At 41.1% G+C, this 23,792-nt stretch overlaps 4 protein-coding genes and 1 non-coding gene across 7 annotated transcripts in view; 2 read left to right on the top strand and 3 right to left on the bottom strand.

Moving 5' to 3' along the window:
- Positions 1 to 1,118, bottom strand: part of LOC106744568 (cone-rod homeobox protein) — a 67,383-nt gene extending 66,265 nt beyond the window's left edge. The window contains exon 1 of the mRNA XM_014619461.1: positions 1,047 to 1,118. Within this exon, the coding sequence (XP_014474947.1) occupies positions 1,047 to 1,070 (24 nt within the window). The 5' untranslated portion in view covers positions 1,071 to 1,118. The remainder of the gene's footprint in view (positions 1 to 1,046) is intronic.
- A 1,672-nt stretch (positions 1,119 to 2,790) lies between these two features.
- On the bottom strand, positions 2,791 to 2,862 carry Trnad-guc. Its single transcript has one exon. It is a non-coding gene; the product is annotated as a tRNA-Asp (tRNA).
- A 220-nt stretch (positions 2,863 to 3,082) lies between these two features.
- LOC106744561 (DNA repair protein RAD50) lies at positions 3,083 to 10,421 on the bottom strand. The gene is made up of 18 exons (XM_014619450.1): positions 10,143 to 10,421; positions 9,660 to 9,906; positions 9,140 to 9,283; positions 8,610 to 9,051; positions 8,387 to 8,541; positions 8,102 to 8,300; positions 7,752 to 7,975; positions 7,294 to 7,659; positions 7,108 to 7,228; positions 6,647 to 7,025; positions 6,310 to 6,515; positions 5,883 to 6,220; positions 5,089 to 5,521; positions 4,871 to 4,983; positions 4,515 to 4,790; positions 3,997 to 4,130; positions 3,794 to 3,925; positions 3,083 to 3,713 (listed from the first exon to the last, which is right to left on the bottom strand). Exons 2-18 carry the CDS (start codon positions 9,894 to 9,896, stop codon positions 3,494 to 3,496), a joined length of 4,119 nt encoding a protein of 1,372 aa, XP_014474936.1. The 5' UTR covers positions 9,897 to 9,906; positions 10,143 to 10,421; the 3' UTR covers positions 3,083 to 3,493.
- Positions 10,422 to 10,585: 164 nt separating this feature from the next.
- LOC106744555 (mitochondrial import inner membrane translocase subunit Tim23) lies at positions 10,586 to 12,902 on the top strand. 2 transcript variants are annotated; one of them, XM_014619446.1, is made up of 4 exons: positions 10,586 to 10,747; positions 11,430 to 11,676; positions 11,751 to 11,920; positions 12,251 to 12,902. In XM_014619446.1, the coding sequence occupies exons 2-4, from the start codon at positions 11,465 to 11,467 to the stop codon at positions 12,373 to 12,375; spliced, it is 507 nt and encodes a 168-aa protein (XP_014474932.1). In that variant the 5' UTR covers positions 10,586 to 10,747; positions 11,430 to 11,464; the 3' UTR covers positions 12,376 to 12,902. The 2 variants fall into 2 exon arrangements, with proteins under 2 accessions (XP_014474932.1, XP_014474931.1); XM_014619445.1 differs by having other exon boundaries at positions 10,598 to 10,906.
- A 344-nt stretch (positions 12,903 to 13,246) lies between these two features.
- On the top strand, positions 13,247 to 23,786 carry LOC106744554. 2 transcript variants are annotated; one of them, XM_014619444.1, is made up of 4 exons: positions 13,247 to 17,520; positions 19,478 to 20,077; positions 20,973 to 21,177; positions 21,983 to 23,786. In XM_014619444.1, exons 2-4 carry the CDS (start codon positions 19,737 to 19,739, stop codon positions 22,214 to 22,216), a joined length of 780 nt encoding a protein of 259 aa, XP_014474930.1. In that variant the 5' UTR covers positions 13,247 to 17,520; positions 19,478 to 19,736; the 3' UTR covers positions 22,217 to 23,786. The 2 variants fall into 2 exon arrangements, with proteins under 2 accessions (XP_014474930.1, XP_014474929.1); XM_014619443.1 differs by lacking the exon at positions 13,247 to 17,520 and having other exon boundaries at positions 19,191 to 20,077.
- Positions 23,787 to 23,792: the final 6 nt, after the last annotated feature.

The following is a 23,792-nucleotide window of genomic DNA, read 5'->3' as shown; positions in this document are numbered from 1 at the left end:
GCGTCGAGCCGGCGCTGACGCCGCCGCCGTCCGTCGCCTCGGCCGCAACCGGCGTATATTCGTGCGTTCATGCGAGAGCGGCGCAGATGGAGGCGTAACGAGTACACAATGCGATGCAAATTGGTTAGACTCGCTATGCCGCGCCGGGCCAGTCAATCGCCCGGCCGCTTGCCTCCAGTCGCGCGCCGCGCGCGATGGTATTACTAACATCGCTATTCTATTATGACGTTACGGCTCCCCGAGCAGCAGCGGCGGCAACGGCAGCGAGCTACCGCTTATTACGATGCTGCCCGGCATCGCCTGTTCCAGCCGCGCTCGCCACAACGATTCGCGATAACTCGCGCTAACTGCAGCGGCGGTCATCATCGAGACGCGTCGTATTCGGTGAAGAGGGAGAGAGAGAGAGAGAGAGAGACGATATCGGGGAATGCGAAACGTTAGCCCGCGGCTAACTTCCCGATTGATTCCGCGTTACGTTTCGTTGCGGCGATTTTCAATCGGTCGGCCGCTCGATCGCACAGCCGGATCGCTCCGTCTCTTCCAACGCTCTTCGCGATAACCTCGTGAACGCCGCCTCGATTTGCGTTTTTCGTCCCGCCCGAGAGGAAGATCACGGAGTATCGTGATTGCACGCGGAATTGTCTCGAGAAGGCGAGTTAAATGGTCCTTGGGGTAACGCGGTTACACCCAGGTGGGACGGAAAGTTACGATCGAAGTGACGAGAGAATGATCGTAAGAACTCATTTTTCGATCATTTCCTCGTAATTTCGGCGCCATTGTTATTATCGTCACTCTTTGTTCCACCTGGCGTCGTCGAGCTTCGCGTGAAATCGTAAGCGTCTGCCCAGGGGGAAGAGCAAGAACGATCGGGAAGTGAGTTTTTACTGTCATTTTGACGAGAAAATGTAATCGTCACTTCCTGTTCTATTCGGGTCTTTGCGAGGTTGCGTCGCATACGAGTATCTGATGATTCCGACGCCCGACGATGTCTTGTATAAAGGGGCGATCTCGCGAGACGAAGATACGCACGTTGAAGTAAAACTTACGTAACCGGGTGCCGAGAGAAGCATGCGACTTCCCGGGTCCTCCGTTCTGCTTCAGATTCGGTCTGATCCGGCCTCAAAATGAATTCTCACCTCCATTCGAAGTGACGACATCTCGCAACGGCGATCGAGATATATCGACGTTATCGAGGCGCTCCGGAACCGACGCGCCATCTTCATCGACGCCGCGGTGAATCTCATTCGATTATGTGGCGTCATCTCCAGCAAATTGGGTGGAAATGCTAATCACACTAACGAAGGCGTCGATATGTTCTATGCCGTGCGATGAGTAATTCGCTCCGAATTGTTGTTTCTTCAAGCGGCTCTTTGCGCTTCGGTATTTACGTCTCAATGGAATGTTAGAAGAAAATTAAATTAAATAGAACATCTTAATTGGATGATCGAAGATTCTTTGAATAAAATAAAAAATATATATATGCTTTGGCAAATTTGCATTTGCAAAATTAAGCAGGTTTATAATTTTCCTCTTATTGTCTTTATATATATAGGGTGTCCCAGACCACCCGTCTCACCCGATTTTTTCGTAAACGCGACATTTTAAAGAAAAATGTTTCAGACAAAAGTTTTGTGACATCGAGGGGCACATGAGATGGTGTCATTGGTTTGACCTTGGATAGTGGTTTGAAGATCACGTGAAGGTCACCATTAATTTCTTAAATGGAAACCCCTATTTTTCAATGCATATTCTTGTAGCTTCTCAATCATATAACAAGCTGCGGCGCTGCGCGTCGATGGTAAACAAATGATCGTTGTTATTATTTACCTTATTGCGAGTCACCAACATTTTTCTTCACTCATTTATTCGAAATTTAATAAGGAATCGAAATATCTAAACATTATTGTCGTAACTGATTGAGAAGTACATGTAATCTCCAATCGTTTATGATTGAACGGTTGAACGAAATGTTTCCAGATAAATGGATAGGCAAATATGGCCCACATCATTGGCCACCACGATCACCGGACCTCTCTGTTCTCGATTACTATTTGTGGGGAAGACTAAAAGATCTGGTATACCGCAAACGCCCTACGACAAGAGATGATATGATTCGTAGAATACGTCTCGCTATTCGTTCTCTACATGTTGATGAAATTCTTCATGCAACAAATAATTTCGAGAAAAGAGTACTTGCTTGCATTGAAGCAAACGGTGGACATTTCGAACACCAGGCCTAATAACATCAGCCACATACACACACACACGCGCGCGCGTACAGCAGAGAGGGTTTGGAGTCGATAAATACTACGGGAGTGACGAACCGTGGGGTCCTTATCTCTGTGACACATTCACACACATTCACACACACAAACACACAAACACACAAAGAGGTGTAAATCCGACCGTGCAACCTCCACCTTGGGTAATGCTAATGCCGGCGGTACCGTAACTTTCAACCCTCATAACTCGAAAAGTACTGATTAAAAAAACGTCTCATTATAGCGTTTTGGAAAGCTCTCGAGGTAAGCTACAAGAATATGCATTGAAAAATGGGGGTTTCCATTTAAAAAATTAAAGGTGACGTTCACGTGATCTTCAAACGACTATCCAAGGTCAAACCAATGACACCATCTCATGTGCCCCTCGAAGTCACAAAACTTTTGTCTGAAACATTTTTCTTTAAAATGTCGCGTTTACGAAAAAATCGGGTGAGACGGGTGGTCTGGGACACCCTGTATATATATATTTTTTTTATATCAATTAAAAAGAAAAAAAAAGGTAAAGTTACTCCTCGACGGGGAATCGAACCCCGGTCTCCCGCGTGACAGGCGGGGATACTAACCACTATACTATCGAGGAGAGCACGGGTCCCTCTGTCGATTTAGTCACATACACCTTGTAGTACAAAAGATTTACAAAAATAACGAAGTTACCCTTTGATTTGGCACAAACTATGTGTGAATCTTGAACCGTGAAGATTGATACACAATCACGAATGTTCACAGCTACGAATACGTCCATTCAATCGTACGACACGCTTTAGGAATCAAAGGTTACAATATCAATATCACGCTCGAGATTATTTATAAAATACTTTCCATTTATTTATTACAGCTCTGAGGTATTTTGTGTTTAGAAGTATCTTATAACTTCTATGATAATTTCTCTCTGTAAGAATAAAGCTAACATATTACGCGTATGTACTCTGGTAATCGACACAAAAATACTACAAATATGAAGTATAATGCATATATAGACTATGTAAAGCGGGGTGTCTACCGAGATGTCAATGAGAATTTAAACTCTAAGCCTTAAGAAATTTACCAATCACAGTCGATTATTCCCCTCATATTCGACTGGTGATTGGTCAATTTCTTAAGGCTTAGAGTTTAATGTATTTATTGTAGACCGGGACTAATGGAACGTGTATGTATAGCATTCAAATATGAAAAAAGAAAAAGAACAGCACACACGAGACGCATCACTTTCATCACTCGTTGGAGAAATATCTCTTCTTGGCTGGCCTCTCATCTTCATTAAAATCGTCCCAATTGTATCGTTTTTTATTCGATGTACTGGCCGTGGACCCGCTACCCGCATCTCTGGAGGAAGGTTGATTCCGATCCTCTTCGTCGGATTCCTCATCCTTGATGTGCACCATGGAATTCGTGGGTTCGTTGAAGTCCGAAATCTTCACGGCTGTCATTCCACTGTGAAGAAAATAGAAAGAGCTTACCAATTTCTGACAATTTAACAATCGAGAAGAAAGTAACACCCCGATACAACGTACTTCTGTTTGCGATAAAGTTCGTGGAATTTCTTGTGATTATTCAGGTCGGCGAGTTTTTGCAGGAACTTTTCGTCGTGACTGATGATGATCAGCTGGAAGTTCTTCTGATGCCTCGATCGCATCTCCACCACTCTGCAAAGTAACGTGCGTTAAGTTACATTCATTATCGCAATTCCGCGTCTCAAACGCAGACGAACGCGTACTTGGTGAGCGTATCTGCTAAGCTGTTCGCATTCTCTTCGTCCAGATTCGTCGTTGGTTCATCCAAAGCGAGTATACCGCAATCCTTGCAGAACGTTTCCGCCAAAGCGAGTCTTATAATGATGGAAGCTAATACCTGAGAAAAAAAAATGCGAGCCTTCGGGTAAACGCATTATTTTTTTACCACTCGTTTTTCACATTCACCGAGCAATTCGATGTTAAATAATTATTAATAATTACTAATTCACCTCATTATTTATACAAATTTACTTATATTTTTGTATCAATAATTTATATTTGTATTTATAATTGAATCTAATTTCACTTATGTTAATTTTACTATTTTTTATCAATCTATAGGAGAGAATCTAAATGAAGGAATATATAAAAAAAAAAATAATGACGTTAGAAAGACATTAAATATCTGAATAAGACGAAGATTAATAAGATTAACAAATTATTTCGAGGAAATTATTTTCAGTTTTTGAATAGGATAAAATAAGATTTAATAAAATTTTACTTTCTGCCCTGCGCTACAGCGTCCCTTCATATTCATCTCGCAGCCGTGTTTTGTCTGAATTAGTTTATAGTGGTAGCTTCTCCTGTTGCTGCCTACACCATCCGTTGGTTCCGTGCGGATCTGTATGCTGCTTGTATCCGTGCCTTTGTAAACGTGCTTCCATAGCTTCTTCATTATCTTGTTAACCGTTGCCATGCGCTCCTCGTGATACTCGATCATCGCAGTGTCCAAAACCTGACTATACGCCTTCAGATTGGCTATCGTGTCTTCCTGAACCTAAAAGCAAGACGAGTCTCAGTACGATGTAGAAAGTTATCAAGTCCAAAATATATGTTACTTCGCGTATGATACTTCACCGTTAATTCGATGCATTTGTTTGCGTAATTACGACGTGCGAGTCGATAATCCTCCTTCCGCAACTCCTGTGTGTACTGCTTCATCATTCTTTCCAGCTCTTCCTGCTTNAAAAAAAAAAAAAAAAAAAAAAAAAAAAAAAAAAAAAAAAAAGGAGAGAGAGAGAGAAAAACGTGACCGTACAAACCACTAGTTGATGTACAAGCGATACAAGAAAAACGCGTGTAGCTTACCTGACGAAGCGTGGCCTGTCTCTCGTCTTCCAACTGCTTCCATTTCTTCGTCATTTCGTCATAATTCATGCTCTTCAGTTGTATCATCAGCTGCTGGTATTGCTGCTTCAACGTGTCCATTGTTTTCTTGGTCTCGCGCAACGTCACGTTGTCGAGCATCTCTCTCTTCTTGATCTCTTGAGTGACAACGTCCTCCTTCAATTTGCCTATCGCTTGCTCCACGTTCTTCCGTCGGCCCGTTAGTTCCGTCAGCGACCTATGGTAGGTCTCTATGTCGCGTTCGTAGCTCGCGAGTTTTTCAGACACGTCGCTGTTGATGAACGACTCAACCTCGTCTATTATCTTATACAAGTCGGACAGACGTCTGGCACTTTCCGCTATTAATTTTCTATTGGTCTCTTGCTTCTGCCAATTTTCCGCCTGCAATGAAGGAGCGTTTAGCAACCTATTCTTTTTTATATATTCTTTCATTTAGATTCTCTCTCTCTCTCTCTCTCTCTCTTCCTCTTATTAATTAGTAATAAATAATAAAATTAATATAAGTAAAATTATAAATAACTATAAGTATAAATATAATTATAAATAAGATTATATAAATAATGAGATAAATCAAATTATCATATTTATATATTTTACATATTATGTAATTAAACATAATTTCATATAATTATTCTATAAAATAATTACATATAATTATACGATCTATATAAGAATATTATATAAAATTTCATATTTAAAAAAATGTTGATAATAGTCCGATCGGAAAAGCGAAAAAGCAAACCTTGGCTTTCTCCAACAGCCGTGAGCTGGAATTCAATCGATCCTCTGCCTCCGTCAGATCCTTCCGCAATTTCTCCACCGTTTCGTCCACGCTGACTTCCCGCTTGTACAGTTCCTCCTGCTTCTCCTTTAAGTGCTTTAGTTTCTGCATACCCGAATGTATCTGCAACTGCTCCTCGTGCAACTCGTTGTACTTTACTCTAGCGTCGTGCAGTTTCTCGTTGTGCTCGTTCAATCTGAGCTGCAGATCCTCGATGTAATTGCGCGTCTCCTTGAAGGACTTCTTCAGTTGTTCCCGCTGCGCCTGCGCCTCTTCCATGGTCCTCTCGGTTTGAATACCTACGGAAAACGTTTACGATCGCGCGTCAAAATGGGAGAGACAATACTCCATAATCGGGAATCGCGTTATGATTTGTCGAAATCGTCACCTGCATTGGCCATTTGAGTTTGCAGATTATCAACGGTCTTCTTCAACTGCTGTATCTCGTCCACGCACTGATCCCAGAGCTGAATATCGCCGATTACATTTTTCCACAGCAGCAATTTCTTCTCAGGTTCCGTCTTCAACGTCTCCAAATTCTTCACGCACGTCCTCGATTGCGTCAGATTATTCTTCGTTTTCTCCAAGTTATCGCTAATTGAAAGAAAAGTCGCAACTATGAAGGATCATCAGGCAGGATGAGCTCGAAAGTAGCGTAAAACGTGAAATTTCAGCTGACATGTGTGTACACACATACGTAATGCACACACATTGAATTCACTCACTTCAATCTCTTCATATCATTTTCCTCGCACTGAATGATCTTCTCGACGACAGGCTTCAACTGCAGCATATCGTCGTACTTCTTCTGTTCAGTCTTCAACTCCTCCTCGCATTTCTTCAAACGGCCTGGCTGATTGCGTATTATGTCGCTTTCCAGCTCCTTTATTAGATCTGCGACTTTCTCTTTCTGCTGAAAATCTCTGTGACACAACGGGCAACAAGGATCTTTCTTAAGCTTATTTACGTATTCCTTGTAAGCTGTGGCTTGATAAGCATAAACCCCCCTTCGGTCCTGAAGATCCTTGACTATCTTCGATTGCATCAACAAGGTCTCGTCGAAATCCCTGATATCGCACACCACGGATACTTTCTGCTTGCCGCCTGAGAAATGAAACACTCAAGGTAGCCGCATGATCGATATTACATCAAGAATCGTACAAAAAAATCGTAAGAGAACTCTTACGTTCCAATTCTGTCCGTTTCTTCGTGATATCGGATTCCACGTGCCGCACTGTCGTTTCAAGAGCGGTGGTTCGACGTTCCTGCGTTTGTATCTCACGTGTCAAGTTACTCGCTTCTTTTTCCTAAAGTTTTCACAATCAGTACAAATACGCGTAAAAAATAAATCCATAAGCGTGAATTACCGTACCAACTGCTGATGAACACGTTGTAAGGAACTTCTCAATTTCGTATGTTGCAGTTCCTGGATGTTCAGCAATGTTTTAATATCCTCGCCGTGTTTCTTCTTCAGATTCTCCAACTCTTCTTCCTTAGCTCGCAACGTCGATTTCTTCAACTCGAATTCCGCCGTTAACGAGCTCAGCTTGTGCAGGGAGGAGATCTCATCGTCGATCGCGCTCAAGCTTGCTTCGATCTTGTCTCTGGATTTGACCTTGCTCTCGATGTCGACTTTAACCGAGTCCACATCTAACTCCTTGCCGATTTTGTCTACCCTTTGCTTCGCCGCTTGTAGTGTTTGTTCAAGGGACTTTAACTTATTTCCCGCGATACCGATCTACGTGAAAAAAATGGAAACAGAAGTAGAAGTAGAATTGCGCCTTTGCATTAGAAAACTAAGCATTCCTGATAGGATGAAAATGCATCAACCTGTGTTATTTGATTCCGAATCGCGGTTGTATCGACTCTTATCTCGGTCACTTCCTTCTCCTTGAGGATCTTTTCGGATTCTATTTTCGAGTGATTGCTGCGCAGCCTGTCAAGCTCCTTCTGTAACTCGCTCTCATGTTTCTGCATGGCCAATCGACTTTCCTCCGCTTCTCGCTCCAATGTCCGCATCTTCTGTTCCAATCTCTTCGTGAAAGCCTTCACCTCTGCACACAAAATTTTTGCACGATTTAGCAAATACAAAAAAAATGATATATCCCTTCAATATCGTAAAACTCTACACGCGACGTGATTATTTTTGTTATTTTTATCTTAGTTATTGTTTTAAGTACCTATCTCAGACACGTCCGGTCCCACCGTGTCGAGACCGCAGGCCTGCAATGCATCGTCTAATAGCCGATTACGACGGATTATCCTTCTCTCGTGATCCTTCACTTGTTGTTTCAACGTGCCCACGGTTTCCCTGCGCGTTGCCAAAATATTCGAGATCCTGGATTCCTTCTCGCAGATACCTTTGATCTCAGCTTCATTCTGAAAACAAACCAACGTGCGTACACAATCGCGAGTAAACAGTTAATTAAAGATGTTGGAAACTTGATTAGCATATTTAAATATACCTCGGTTATCTCGTTATTCTTTTCCATCAATATGGAATCATAGGACTGTATGTGCACATTCAACTCCTCCATCGTTCCTTCAAAGATGTTCTCTATAGTGCCTTTCAGTTTCACATATCGTTCCTTGTGCATATCGTACTCCATCTTCTTCTTCTCTACAAAAAAATAAACGCTTTTGTATTTTAATACCTGCACTGGTAAAGCGAATTCTTCTCCAACTCACCTTCGTCAGCTTGTACGCTCTTGTATTCTGAATGAAACTGCTCCATCTCCTTGATTTTCCCTTTCAACGATTCCAACTCCTTATCGATAATGCCTATTTTTTCCTTTGTGCTCTCAAATCTCTGTTTGTGCTCTTCAAGTGTGTCCTCTCTGGACTCTACCTCGGACACGAGTACAGCGAAAGAATTTTTTTGCTCCTTCAAGAATCGTAAGTTCGCTTGTAACTCCTTATTGAGCTTTCCAATATTTTCCAAGGCCTCGTTAAACTTTGTACTGTCAAATATCTCATCAAATCTGTCTTTTAGTGTCTTCCCCTGATCAAATGGCCAATTCAGCTCATCTTGATGGCAAAATATCACGTAATTCAGAATGGACTTGGAAACGCCCAATGCTATGCTGAGTTCAGCATCAATATCTGCACATCGATTGGTTATAGATATCTTCTATATTAGAAAATTAGAAAATCAAAATAAGTAAACTTAAAAAGTATTTATATACTTCACAAGATTACATACAACAAGATTTATATACTTCTTTCTTATCCTTGCTCATTCTTGTCAAAGTACTATCAAGAGTCTTGAATCTGTTTGTTGTTTTTATGGACTCAATTGTTCGGCATACTGTAACAGCATTACCAACAGAATCAACAATCTCAGCCTTGACGACGCCTCTTATCTAAAACAATATGTGCAATATAAAACAAGAGTAACGATTAAAAGTAATTTTACTTCTCCAAATCTCTTAAGAACATTTTCTCTGCTTTCGGGTATATTTTAATCATGATATAAAACTGAGACATAGTTTTGTCTGATTATCCCAATGGAATAAATATATAATAAGCACAATACAACAGGACCTCTATTTTTTTAATGTTTGTGTACATACAGAAGTATTTTTATACAAGTCATATCATGAAATAGCTACACAATTACATTTGCATACATGCAACTATTTCAAGAAAAGAACCTTGATACATACAATAGACCACGACGTAGATATCTAAAGTAAAGTAAAATTATAATAAATAAACGTGAATAAACTATTGTCATACCAAGCCAGTTGACGCCAAATTCGGATCATGTATGAAGGATTTCCCTTTCTCAGAGCTAGGTGGAAATTCGCCGGTGGTAGCGTACTTCAGCGCCTCGATGATCGTGGTTTTCCCGGTGCCGTTCGGCCCCAGGATCAGCGTCATCGGGCAGCTGAAGCGTATCAAATTGGGGGCGTCCTCATTATCGTCGCCGAAATTGCGAATACCGCGGAGCGACAGTCGGCATATCCTGGACATCTTGGTTTATCTGACGAACGATGCGCGATTATTAAATGCAACGGCTACAACACGTCCGTGAGTACAAATGTGTTTCAAACGTCAAAGTCAACGAGATAATCGTTTTAACGTACTATCCGTTAGCAGCCTCCGACAAAACTGCGCATAATTTTTACGACTAGAATCTCGTTCTCTTAAGTACCTGATTAAGATAACGAAGCAGTGATGCATATGCGAGAACGAAGAAAATCGAAACCATGTACTCACCTATGTACCAACAACCACGTAACCGGTGAATCGAAGGAATCTAATCTGTCCGTTCGTCCGTAGCTGAGAAGGTATTTAATGATAAAACGCGCCAAATCTAGTGCCACTACGTGTGCCCTTCAGTTGCACTTTCAGCACTTGATATCCTTTGTTCCTCTTTCTTTTTCTCCTCTTCCTCCGAATCCTGAATAGAATAATTCGAAATAAAAGTTCCCTCGTCTTCTCCTTGAGTCGTATTGGGGATGAAAAAAATCACTCGACTTGCAATTATATATAGTGCTTGAAAATGAAAAAAGTCAATCGATTCTCTGACTTGTGCTACTTGAAAACGGCCACGCCTGACCTATCGTTGAGTTGTACCATTATCTCGACGTGTGTGTGTGTATATATTATATTTATAATAAAATATGTAGTTAATAAATCGTTCTATGTTTGTAACACACCACATTGCTGCGTTATTTTCATCCGCCTCTGTATTCTTGCGCAATCAGTGTAAAAAAAGGAACAAAACGAACAAACGTACACGACTTGGCGGGATGTAAAGCGTCGATGATCGAGTGGGGGGAGGGGAAATTTCCCTCTTATTATTCGACCCGGCTTTCTAGGCATGTTCAGTCTGATGTTTCTTCGTGTCTCGTGGTAATCCGAATCTCGTGTTCCAAAAGTACAAAGCTGAAATTGTTTTGACAAAATGTTAAACTTTCTCAATAATTCGGGGAAAAACGAAGCCGATAATGGATCGTACAATAACACTAACATACCAGGTAAACGGAGAGATTTCGTGTACTTGCGTCGAGATTTTTGGCGTCGTCTCCAACTTTTTCTCGATCGTCGCACTTTCCTAATTTCTTCTTCTTCTTTTTCGTAATCAACAGGACATTTTTCCGAGTGTTATCGAACAAAACGTCAGACGCACATGCACGATTTATGCCTTTTCCAAAATTATATTGCACGGATGAACGTTTGCTTCTCTCAACTCGTGAAAAACGTGTTCCTAACCTAATTTATTGCATCAGCTCTGTGTAACAAGTCGCATATAAAAATAAGTACGCGCTATCTATACAAATTATATATATATTCGATCACACTCATGACAATATATATGTATGAAACAATAATATAATTCTGGAATATACATTAATATATTACTACAATATTTTAATCAACATAGTACTTTAATGTGCAACAATGATTTATAGTGTCTAGTGTAGTTGAATTATGAATGTGATATAGATGAATTTTCGAACTGCATTATCTGTATCAACGAATGCTGTTCTTATCTTTCAGTTACATTGCAACAAGGTTTATCTCTTAGCCCATATATGAATGTCGACCCATCGTATCTTCCCATTAATCAGCCAGAATTTATATTTCCTGACGGTGCTGTGAAGCAGAGGGGTCGTTTTGAATTAGCCTTTGGTCAGATTGGAGCTGCATGCATAATAGGTGCAGGAATTGGTGGAGCGACGGGTTTATACAGAGGCATTAAAGCGACGTCTATTGCCGGTGAAACCGGCAAACTCAGAAGAACACAGTACGCTTTTTCTTTGAAGTATCAATATCCAAAGTAGATCAGTATGTCAATGTATTACTTCTTTATCTTTTTAGATTGATCAATCATGTTATGAAAGGTGGCGCCAATATGGCCAATTCTCTCGGTGTGATAACGATAATGTACACTTGTGCTGGCATGGGTATAACTTGGATCAGAGGGACCGACGATAGTTTCAATACAGTGGGCGCGGCAGCCGCGAGCGCTGCATTATTCAGATCTGCTGGTGAGATAATTTATATGTATGTACATGGAAAAAAGAATCAGATGTCCATGTAAGGTAAAGTACTTACTTAAGATCAATCCTCTCAAAAGTCAACGATATTGAGGATATTTTGTCAAGAACTTAGTCCTGAGCAACGTGCTAAAAGTTTGAACCATCTTTCGTTGTGTTTGACCTTGTGTAAACTTTTATCAAAGAATTAGCTAAGTGAACTAAATTTCAGTTGTATTATATGAACAGCTCATTTCTACCCGTGGGAACTAGTTTTTAGCTGTGAGAGCTCTTTCCTTTCCGTACATATATATATATATATATATAAATAATAAATTTCAGCTGGAGTCAGGAAAGCTGGTTTCGCGGCCGCTATCGCGGCGGGTGTCGCAACGATCTACAGCGTATGGAACAACGGTGGCTTCTCGTCGCAACGTGTGAGGGAGTGGAATACTTATCGATCGTAAAAGAATGTGTACATAACTAATAGAATATTTAGTTAAATTATACTCCTATATATTTCTACGGCACATCTCGCAATCGCTGACGCCTAGCGGCAGTCAATCATAGAGATTACAAAGTCGAGGGATGCTAAAGAGAGCAGGCTCTACGAATCTCTTTGTAGGCCGGCTAAGGAGAATATAACAAGGAACAAATTGTTCGGTGAGAAACCGCTATTTTAAGGACCGAAGAAATCACATGACAAGCGCATGTATAGAAAATACGCGATACGTGTTGATGTAATTCAGACAGAAAATTACAAGGTGAAGTATAATGATTTGCGCAAAATCAGAATTTGATCCGAGGCGTGTGTCGCGCGTCAAATGCGAGATGACACGCGTGAAGAATTTTCATTCACCAAGCGCTTCATTTATTCCGGTCGGTGAGAGAGAAAGAGAGAGAGCCGATTTCTTCCGTGTATAAAACCTCAGAATTTTGTACCAAAGGTAGTATCTAATAACGTGTAATAAATGGAGGCTTGTGATGGGATTCTTACAAGGCGAACTGAGTTACCTCGACACGCGTCATTCATTCGTATCGAATTTACGGTTGACAGGTGAACCAAACTGAAACGAAGAATCGCAGATTCGCTGACGTCTTGTGTGGTTTTTTTTTTCCTTTTTTTACGTTAGTATAGTAAACATAAACGCGCAATTTGTCAGATCTTGCGCATCAGAAAGTAGTAAAAGACAAAAGAAAAGAAGAAAAGACAAAGGAAGTAATAAATCCAACTGCATCGTACATTGAGCGAGTCTACCGATTACTTCCGTTCCCGAGACCGACTGCTGCGAACGTTACCGTTAATAATTTACTTGGTCAAACCATCTCTCTTGTCTCTCAAATCACGTATTCATTAAATACCCAAACGCTTCATTTATAGATACCAAATATGTGATATATAGTCTTTATATTCCTGAAGGGTCCTCAGGTCTGTGTTGGAACTTCGTTCCTTTTCCCTTCGACGCTGTCACGTACTTGTCTCGTTCTGGCAGTAAAAATTGCCACCCAGTTTGGGAAGAGAAAAAAAAACTAGATCTATGGATAAGTCGTGGCCACCTCGAGGCGCTTCTGCGAAGAAAAGATTCTCTCAGCTTCGCGTTTGACGGTGATCGTCCCCGAAGACTTCGATAATCTTATCGGGCTTTATCTCCTCGCCATCGCGTATCGCGTTTCCTCGTACTACGATGGGCAATGGGCCCCCGATCAGAGTGCGTCCGGTCGTGCGTGTGTGCACACGCGTCACAGTAACGTAGCGTGCTGAAACGTGCCGGGGATTCCACCACCTGAAACATCCCGTCGCAACTCGCGGCGGCGACGCGCGATTCGAGCAAACATTTCGTAATACCGCTCGCGGGAGAGAGAGACAGCCGAGAGGTGGGCAGTAGGTGTGCGATACGCCGTCGGACGCGCAGCGCGCGAAAAATAAGGTGTGACTAGCGTGATTAGCGCGATTGTAAACTTAAAACACACGAGGCGCCGAGCGAGAACGTTTCGACGCGGGCGCTTCGTCGCGCTCGATGTTCGAGCGCGACGCACGATCGCAAGTATCGCGCCGTTAACGTCGAATTGATCGCAGATAAAAGTTTATCCGGAGCGACGTACATTCGACGTCCTTATCTCAGACGAGTGACACGGCGGACAGATCCATTTGTCACTGTGCGACCAACCAAGTGAGAATGAGAACGTCGTGCGCCGTCCGACTGTGTCAGGTGACAGCGGGACGCGTGTGAAGTGTGATTTACTTGAAATCCCCGTCACTTTGGCTGCGTTTCGATAATTCCGTAAATAACCGTACTAAGATCATGTCCGCGCATACCGTCGATTCTTAGTAGTACTGAGCAGTAGAAGTGTGATTGAAATCCCGTCACTTTGGCTGCGTCTCGATAATTCCGTAAATAACCGTACTAAGATCATGTCGCGCATACCGTCGATTCTTAGTAGTACTGAGTGGTACTAAGAATCGACGGTATACGCGACATGATCTGTAGATTTTTGACTCACCGGCAGTGAATATCGGAACGCAGCCTTAGTCGCGGTAAACGCGCGGAGAAGAAACGAATTTTATGTATACATTTGAATTTTCTTCATATTAATCGTATCGATAAGATATTTAGGGATGTTTTCATAGTGTCAATTTTCGGAAGGATATATTCTTTTCCATTTTTCCGCCGGTTTATTTTGGTTTCTCACCTTCTTTACGGGGGAAAGAAAAAAGTAAATATAGTAGATTTTAACCAAACGCACGTGAAGTATCTTAAACGAACTTTTGGAACCTCCCCCCTTGGAACAGAAACCGAAGAGATCCGCGGGAAAATTGGCAAAAAAAAAAAATGACTTTCTTTCCGAAACCTTAAAACTACAGATATTTTCTTCACGTCGGCGAGAATGAAGGGGGAGGGGAGGGGGAATACTTCGATTTCCAGCGAACTCTTTGTTTGCTGAGTTCGTAGAGACAATTAGTAAATCCGAGGAAATTCAAGTTGCACCTTCGCTTACGTAAGAACGCGCGAATCCCGGTCTCGAGTGCGCGAAAGTCGAAGGGCGGCCTCTCGTCACTCGTCGTCCGGACTTATCAGCCGCAACGAGCGTTCCCATTGCGTTCTCATCGCGGCCGTCGAGAGATCGGGCTTCGTGTCAATATTTGACATCCGCGCGCGAGATGTACGACGGGCATTGTCGAGAGCGCGTAGAAGAGCGACGTGTGAGAGGGAGGGAGAGAGAGAGAGAGATTATTTACGAAAATGTGCGGCTTATTCAAACATGACACGTGTAATTCTTGCGCACACACGCGGCGTAGAAGAAGACAGCCGAAAGACGGAAGTCGCGGAGGTAACAGTCGCTTCGGCTACCCCGGCAGGGCGCGCTTCCACGGGACGGCGCGAGAGAAGCATTCGATGGAATGAGGATCTTAGCAGAATGGCTGACTTATTGATTCAAGACTATTTTTTATGCCTCTCAAATCTTTGCTTTCAAGCAATGACTGTCTTGTGTCTTAAACTAAAAAGCCATTCTGTTTGTGATCGGTGACAAAGTTGCTGTATAATAAAAAAGGAAAAAGTAAAAAAGTGATAACTTAGACGAAGATTTGGGGCATTAAAACATCGTCTGAAAAGTACAAGTCAGGCCGTTAGTAGAAGTGGCTAATTTATTAGCCTAAGACGATGTTTCACGCCTCAAGCCTTTGTCTTTAAGCACAATGCGTGACTGTCTCAGTCTCAGAATGGCGCTGCCATTCAGTCACTTAAATCCTCTTTTGCCACTTTTTCTTAACAAGTCACTGGAAAAAATTCACTATCGTCCAAAGTGGATTGCTATAGTCACTTTTTTCCTGAGCTGCCGTTAAATTCGTAAAATATAGGTGTTCTATGTAGATTTTTGCCGTCTCGTCTGCTGCCGATTGCTCCGAAAACGTACTTTTATCGTTCATGGTCCTCGGTCTTTCCTTCTTATGAACTTCGAAATCCTATTATGAAAAGAACTCGCTATATGTTAAATTATCCGAAGATAAACTTGGGAAGATAAAAGTAAATATTATAGGTTTTTTTATTAAAATGGCCTTAGTTACTCTCAGAATTTGACAAGCCGTTGTGTAATTAAAAAAAAGTGAACAAATGATAACTTAGATAATTAGATAAATTGAAGGTATAAAATGTCTTAAAATTACAAGTCGATCATTCTGCTGAAGCCCTCAGCCATTTTGCTAAAAGTCTGCCGGTTACTAAAAATCACGACGGGCGACGTTTTCTCTGCGCGTACATCATCATCGTGAACCATCGACCGTTATCTGCTCATGACTATTCCTTATCAGGCGCGTGTTACTCCATTCTGATTTATTCACTCGCCGACGGAAGAAGACGGGTGCGAGAAGACCCCGATTTCAAATGGGAATTCCGAGAATGAAAGATAAGTTGGGCGCTTTCCATTTAACGACGCAAATCGACATAAGCGTTGTCTTGTCCTTGACACTCATTGAATATGGAATAAGGATAAAATGATGCTTGTATCGGTTTGTGTCGTTAAATGAGAAATACTCGTTGAAAATCGTACTGTAGCTCCACAATTGTACTCTCACTTCCAAATTAAATATATTATGTTCTTGAGATGTACAATAACTAGAAACTCAGAATTCGAGGGAATCAGTTAATACTAATTAATTAATAACTTTGAGATTTGGGAGGGGGATTTATTAATATTAACAAATTAAACACAAGGTTGGTTTGACGTGGAAGGTTGATTTCCCGCTTGAAAATCGGACAGGGGCGGAAAAAATTACGGTAAAAACTACCATAAAATTTCGTAATGCTGAGCCATACCAGAATTACGACTTAAATTATTATATATATATTGTAATCTTTAGTTATGCATACATGAAATACACCAATAAAGATTACAACACAATAATAATTTCAGTCATAATTCCTGTATAGCTCGGTGCTACAAAATTTTGTAATAATTTTCACTACAATATTTGCTCCGTGTAATCGATACGTGCGTTTGCACGTGTCAAACACGCTTACCTTCTCGCATAAATTTATTTCGCACCAACAATCATTTCGCTTCCTCTCACTCTCACTTTCTTTCTCTCTCTCTCTCTCTCTCTTTCCCTCTCGTTTCCGAGATGGTCACAAATCGAGGGTTGAATCCTACGTGACACCGCCTAATCTTATCGAATGTTCTAGATGATACATGCCGCCCTGCATCTGTCATTGCGCGATTTCGGACACCTTATCACGCGATAACCGGTTATTCATACCGTCTCGATCCGTAACCGTCGAACACCACGACCGTTGTTGCATTCCGCGAGGCGCGCACAAAAGTAATCGGAAGTGTTATTTTTACACAAGAGAGAGAGAGAGAAAGAGAGAGAGAGAAAGAGACCGACCGATAATTATTATGCATTCATCGCATTCGAGATCGCATGTAGTGTGCATCACCTGTGCGCTACCTGCGTCTCAGTATCCTGCGTAGTAGTCGAAATCCTATAATCAACGCGTTTCCCGCGTGAGAGCAAATAGCTAACCAATCCTAATTAGCACCTCTCCGTCTCTTTTCAGCCCTAACGGCCGGACGGAGAGGGAGAACTTTACTATCTCCGACCGGGGCTAATCAGCGTAAGTGCGGCCTGCCCTTGTCACTCGCTCAATCGTTCAGTCATCTTCGATCCTAGGGTGCATATGCAAAATGTTCGAACCAATGTGAGCGTTGCTCTTCGTTCTCCTCCTATTCGTTTCTCATTTCTCTTTCATTCGCTGGAACCACACAGCTCGCGCTATATTTACCTGATATTACTGTATATTATACCATATCTTATAATAATAATATCGTAATATTTTATAACGTCTTTTCGACACTGTCGCGTTGTATTTCGGGATATACTTAGCATATGAGATGAAACAATCGTATATACCGATTATTCATTGGCTTAGTTTACAAGACCGCATACTTGGCCTTGCGCATACTTCGTTCTGCACTAAGATTCGTGATCATGTCTGCTTGCTAGATTAAGTTCTTTTCTGTGCTTCTCCTTTTCTCATCATACATCCTTTCATCTAAGATTGTTATAATAAGGGCAACGAACATTTTCACTTTCGAACCATTGATTTTGACTCAACGAATCCCTCTTTATTACCAATCGAATTATTCGCTGAAAATATCTGCGATTAGACTCTCGCTCGCCTTTGTTACCTGCTCGAACGTTTGTTAACTTGGAAGCGCATTTAGTAATATTCATTTTCCACGAGTTCACGTTGCGGGAGAGGATTCACGATTGCCTCGCCGTCGGAAACGTGGCCTCGTTAAACTCGATGTCGCCGAAGGATCACAGGTGCTTCGAGTCATCTTCGAACTGGTCTGCGGGAAAAGATGAAGACAACGCGCGCACGCAGCGATACTTCGCTCGATGCTCGAAGAGTTCGAGGAACACAACCGCAAGACCGCATGCGACTTAGCCCGAAAATAGATCTGTCCATAGCGCTTCCATCGAACGTAGAGAAATACTAGGTCGGAAAATGTTTACATGTTCCGGATCCTCCGCCGTCGTGTTTGAACAGTCCCACGCGGATCTTCGCACGCCAGCCGTTCACGGCCGCGGCAATCGCGCGTCTTCACCTCGGGCCTGTAATTCATAATTCTCTCGTCAAGATGACGTCAACAGATGCAATAAACGCTCTTCTTTTTTCTCCGCTAAAATGTGATCCGACCCAACTGCCGCGGACGACGGTCGATAGTCGATTCCCATACAGCACACGTGGATCCTGAGAATATACACGGGATACGCGGAATATCGCAAACGTAGATTGTGTACATCCTATTAACGTTATTAACGAAATACCCTATAAACGCGTAATATTATTTAATAATAAATAATATTCTGGGCATAACATTCTTGAAATATTAGATGTAATATTCTAATAATATTCTAGTAATATTATCTAATATTAAGTAATATTTCTGGAATATTAATAGATGGTTATATGTCCACTTCTGATAATATTAAAAAAAATAATATTATTTAATGCTATCGTAATATCATATATCCGGGGAAAAATGATTATATATAATTATATAAAATCATATATGAATTTTACCCACATATGTAGTTACATATATGATCGCATATGTCCATACGAAAAAAATTCATGTTATGTCGCTTAATTAAATGTCGATGTCATGTGCTGTCAGAAGCACAAGTAGCCAGAAGCATTTGCTTCGATTGTATTTGTATATAAATTATAAACAACAATATGTTTGTCGTTGTCGACATATATGATTACATATAGTCATGTATGGGCAAATTTCACATATGATCTTTTTTTCCGGGGTAAGAATAATACATACAAATGATATCGCGTATTGTCTGGATTGGGGCCGCTATTAGCGCTAGGCGCGACCGACTCGCGTTTTCCGGACGTTTCTGCCCACGTATTAGCATGTGGTGGCCGCGAAGGTGACGCGAAGGAACGACCGTCAATTTGATCCCCGATAAATTTATAAAAGCGTCAGGTATATAAACGAGAAAAAAACAAGCAATACAGGTAGGCGAGATTCGAGTCTTCCGCGATGTTTCAGAAGACGGACTCATCTTGCACGTTGTCGTCGTCATCGTATGTGAGTTCTCTTCCCAATCGCGAAGATATGAACAGAAGGGAAATATTCTTCCGCGAATACGGGGGAGACGGAAGTCGCGCCGTGTAGCTTCCGCTTCGGTGAGAGGAGCGAACCGCGTTCTGGGAACATCAATCACGTACCGATCCGAACTGGATAGAGAAAGAGAGAGAGCCTTGATTAATTAGCAATTAACAAATTGCAATTGACAAATTGCGACGTCATGACGCCGAAGCAAGCGGAAGGATGGCTGGCGATCCTGTACGGCGCCTCTATGGTGCTCTCCGTTGTGTCCATCATATCGATGGTGACCGCATGGCAGCATTGGTCGTGGACCCTGGACAGTTGCTTCAACGTGAATTGCGGCTGCATCTTGTACGGCATGAAAACGGTCACCATGTTCATCGGCGGCGACGTGAAGCTCTGCCACTTCAGCGCGTACGCCCTGATACCTGTCATCGTAATCGGCTTGTGCCTCAGCGCGTATCACGGATACAGGTGTTTCATACATAAGAATCTGGACGAGCCTAAGCGACTTAACGGCGCTGCGCGCGACGATGACAGGTACTTGAGCGACGAGGGATATGTATAATAACGTGTATTATAATTATGTATGTACTAAAAAATTCTCTCAATATTCCTTCATATACGCTGAATTATGTATAGATAAAATATATAATTGTTATATAAAGATACAAACCGTTCCATCACATATTTGTAGTTTAGCAATGTGAACAGAAAAGTTCTCTCCTAATTTGCAAACAACTATGCAAAATTTTGAGTTATTAATTATGAGAAGGATGAAAGGATATAGAGGCTTTTTTAATTAATAGATGAAAAATTTGCACGGTTATTTGCAAAACGATACAAGACTTCTTTGTTCAGAATGGCCTGATCTACTAATATATTACGGATGGGACGGCTTACGTCAATCAGCCTGTACATTTATCATATATATATATATATATATATGTATGTATGTATGTATATATGTACATTATGTATGTAGCTAGTATAAAATTTGTAATAATGTTATTAAAATAATTCTGAAAATTTTTTAGCATATATATAACTAATATATGTTATTATATATATAAGTTTATTATGCATTAATCGTATACAATTATATACGTAAAATATCATACTTTTTATGTTATACTTTCTATATTGGCTCAATCAAAAAGTTTGGCTTGATTATTAACGTTTTCTTCGACGGTAAACCGGCCACCTTCTAAGGTTACGTGAACAGCGACGGCGATTATTTGATTGACGAATAAATTGTTCCCCGTTGAATTCAATGAAATCAAGTTTGTATTAAAAAAATTAATATGAATTCGACTGGACCTGATATGCAAAATTCGATATGCCTTCGAAATTCACAGATTTCACAAATAATTCTAACAAAGTCTATACAATATGTTACTTTCCGTAATTATCACTAATTAAACTTTTTATTCAGGCGCAACCTTAACGAACAAGTTGTGATCCACATGAAATCGAGGACACAATGCAAGCAATGGATACCCGCCGCTTTCGTCGCGGCGTTAGTCTGCTGTCTGTCCCTTTCCCATGCGATCGTGCTAACTGATGGTTACTACAAAACCTGCGACCAATACAGGCGAAATTTCATTCAAATGGTGGAATCGAGAGGACGCGAAGTTCAGGTACCAAAGACACACGTTTCAATCAAAGTTTTTATTCAATTGAGTTAATCAAGAACTTTGGTTCTCGAATTTTCTGCCTATCTCGATGATAATCCGGACACCTTCCGCGATAAAGATACACAAATGCCGCCAGAATGTTGACGAAGGATCGTAGGTTTATTTGGATCACTTGATCAATGAACAATTCTTGTTTTTTTTTTTTTACTGAATGCAATAGAGTTAAATTTGACTCGAGAATTCAGCCGAAATTTTCGGCTGATTCGGCAAAATTTTGGTGGACATCCCGAATCCCGAAAAATCAAAGTCTCGAAATTTGAGAAGTGGGACAACATTCCGAAAAGTCACAATCCCGTAAACTGAAAATCAGAATAATTTTCTGAAATATTGGAAGAAAATCAAGTTATCTTACAAAGTTGTAACTTTGCGATAAACAATTCCAGTATTTCGGGAGATAAATCCCGGTGTTTGGTTTTCGAGATTCCGATTTTTCGGGGAAAGTTGTCCTACTTTTTAAATTTCGATACCTGTTTCTCCCGAACTATGCGTGTCCACCGAAATTTCTTTTACCACATTTTCTTGTTCTCATACTATTCTTCTTATACTTATACTATTTTTCCCTACACATTTGCACTATTTCAATATATCTTTAATATGTACTAACTTATTAATTATTAAGATATAATTATACTAAATTACCAATTGTTAATTATATCATTTTGGCCTTTCCGCGAAGCTTTTTACCGCGAAACCCGCGGAGATTCACGAGTCAGTGGATTAAATGGAGGTGATTCACGTCGTTTCGCAGGTGATCCACGACAGACTAGCGTGCGGCACGATCTTCGACTACATGGATTACCTGCATCCAGACGCCAACAACTGGGTGCGCGGTGCCGAGATTAACACCGGCCTCGCGCTCCAGCTCGCCATATCCACAAGCTGGTTGAATTTCTTCGCCTGGCTCGCCGCGTTTTCGGTGAACATGGTCATGGCGAGAAAGAGGCTGCACAGTTTGGGAGAAAAATTCTGCTGCTGCTGTTGACGAGCCACGTTCTTCAACGGAATCAGCCACTAGTGAAACGAACTGAATATGTCGTGTGACACCTTGATAGTCATCACGAAATTTCGCAGACATTTTCTACCGAATGCTCCACGAACATTGTTACGGATGGAGGTGGTGTTCCAAAAATCCGACATCGGCTGTCCCCGAGGATCGGAGATTCCTGAAAGAAACGCGTGTGTGACTAGTTCATTTGACAAACTGGTATCACCTTGAATATCTTCGAAGAAGAAACATATTTTATTTACAAATAATAATTATTAATAATAACGATTATTAAAGATAAATTATTAACGACTAGATGAAGAATGTATTTACAGAGGATGCGCAAAGTGATGATTATTGATATTGATGCAACTTCCGTCGGAAGTCATTACAGTAACAGTTATTGTTTCACCTTATATATTTTATTGATGCAACTTCCGTCGGAAGTCATTACAGTAACAGTTATTGCCTCACCTTATATATTTTATTTATATATTTTATACGAAGACGACATCCTCGATCGACCTTACCACTTCTTTTCGCATCCTAAATGTCGAGAAATCAAGACTCACCTGCTGCCGTGGAAGATAATCGTGTTCCCCTCTCCGATTTCTATTATGCTTCCTTCGTAGTGGACGCCATGTTATGTTAAACAGGGTTATAATGATTTTTGGTTGTTCCAAGATTTAAAAAAATCCACGTATTCAGTTAGTAAAAATAAACATGTAAAATCGTTCTTTTAGTCGCATCTGCACAATGTTACATATGTGTATGTTAACAATTTCTCCGTCTCTTTTCCTTTCTCTCGTATTCGTTGCTGCGTGCAAATAAATGCAGGAAGCAGATGAACACTGTAAATAACTGTCCGCGGGCGGTGACGAGATTAATACACTGTGAGCCGGCGAAACTTTTCTCGACATTCACGTTTTATTTCCTGCGTGTATACATGGAAAAAAAAAGAGAGAAAACCTACGAACTAACAATAATAAATAACTGTATACGAAAGTTTCAAGAAGGAATGTATCGCATCTATACTATTACACAGTCGTAACAGTTTATACAATCGTTGAGAGTCGTGAGAGCTGCGTTCCGATATTCACCGCCACTATCACTGAAAATCTATATCTGTACGTGACGTGAAACTATAGATTTTTGATACAGGCGATGAATTTCGGGACGTAGCTTACATCTTCGTACAGGAGGACGTTAAGTTAGAAACGAAAGAAAAAATGCTCGGGGTGTGTCTCTGCACCTATCGTTCTATTTTATACATGGTACGTACAGATCGATAGTACTTTGTAAGGCTTGGAATATAACAACGTTTCTCTCTCGCGTAATATGTTCAATAAATACATTAGAAACCTGCACGCGCGCACGATCGGCGCGATCCTGCCTACTCGATTCGTCTCTCGTTTATCGAGATTTCGGATTTTAATTCTATCCGCATATACGTACAATCACTTCTCACTCTTGCGGTAGCGGCGTCGAATCGGCGTCTTTTTCTTAATAATATTCTAGATAGATTACAAGTGGTGTGTCGCCATTCATCATTCTTTTATTATATATATATATA

This window comes from Dinoponera quadriceps, unplaced genomic scaffold, assembly GCF_001313825.1.
Source record: "Dinoponera quadriceps isolate SergipeBrazil2010 unplaced genomic scaffold, ASM131382v1 scaffold1339, whole genome shotgun sequence".
Classification (NCBI taxonomy): domain Eukaryota; kingdom Metazoa; phylum Arthropoda; class Insecta; order Hymenoptera; family Formicidae; genus Dinoponera; species Dinoponera quadriceps.
This window is presented reverse-complemented; position numbering and strand designations above follow the sequence as displayed.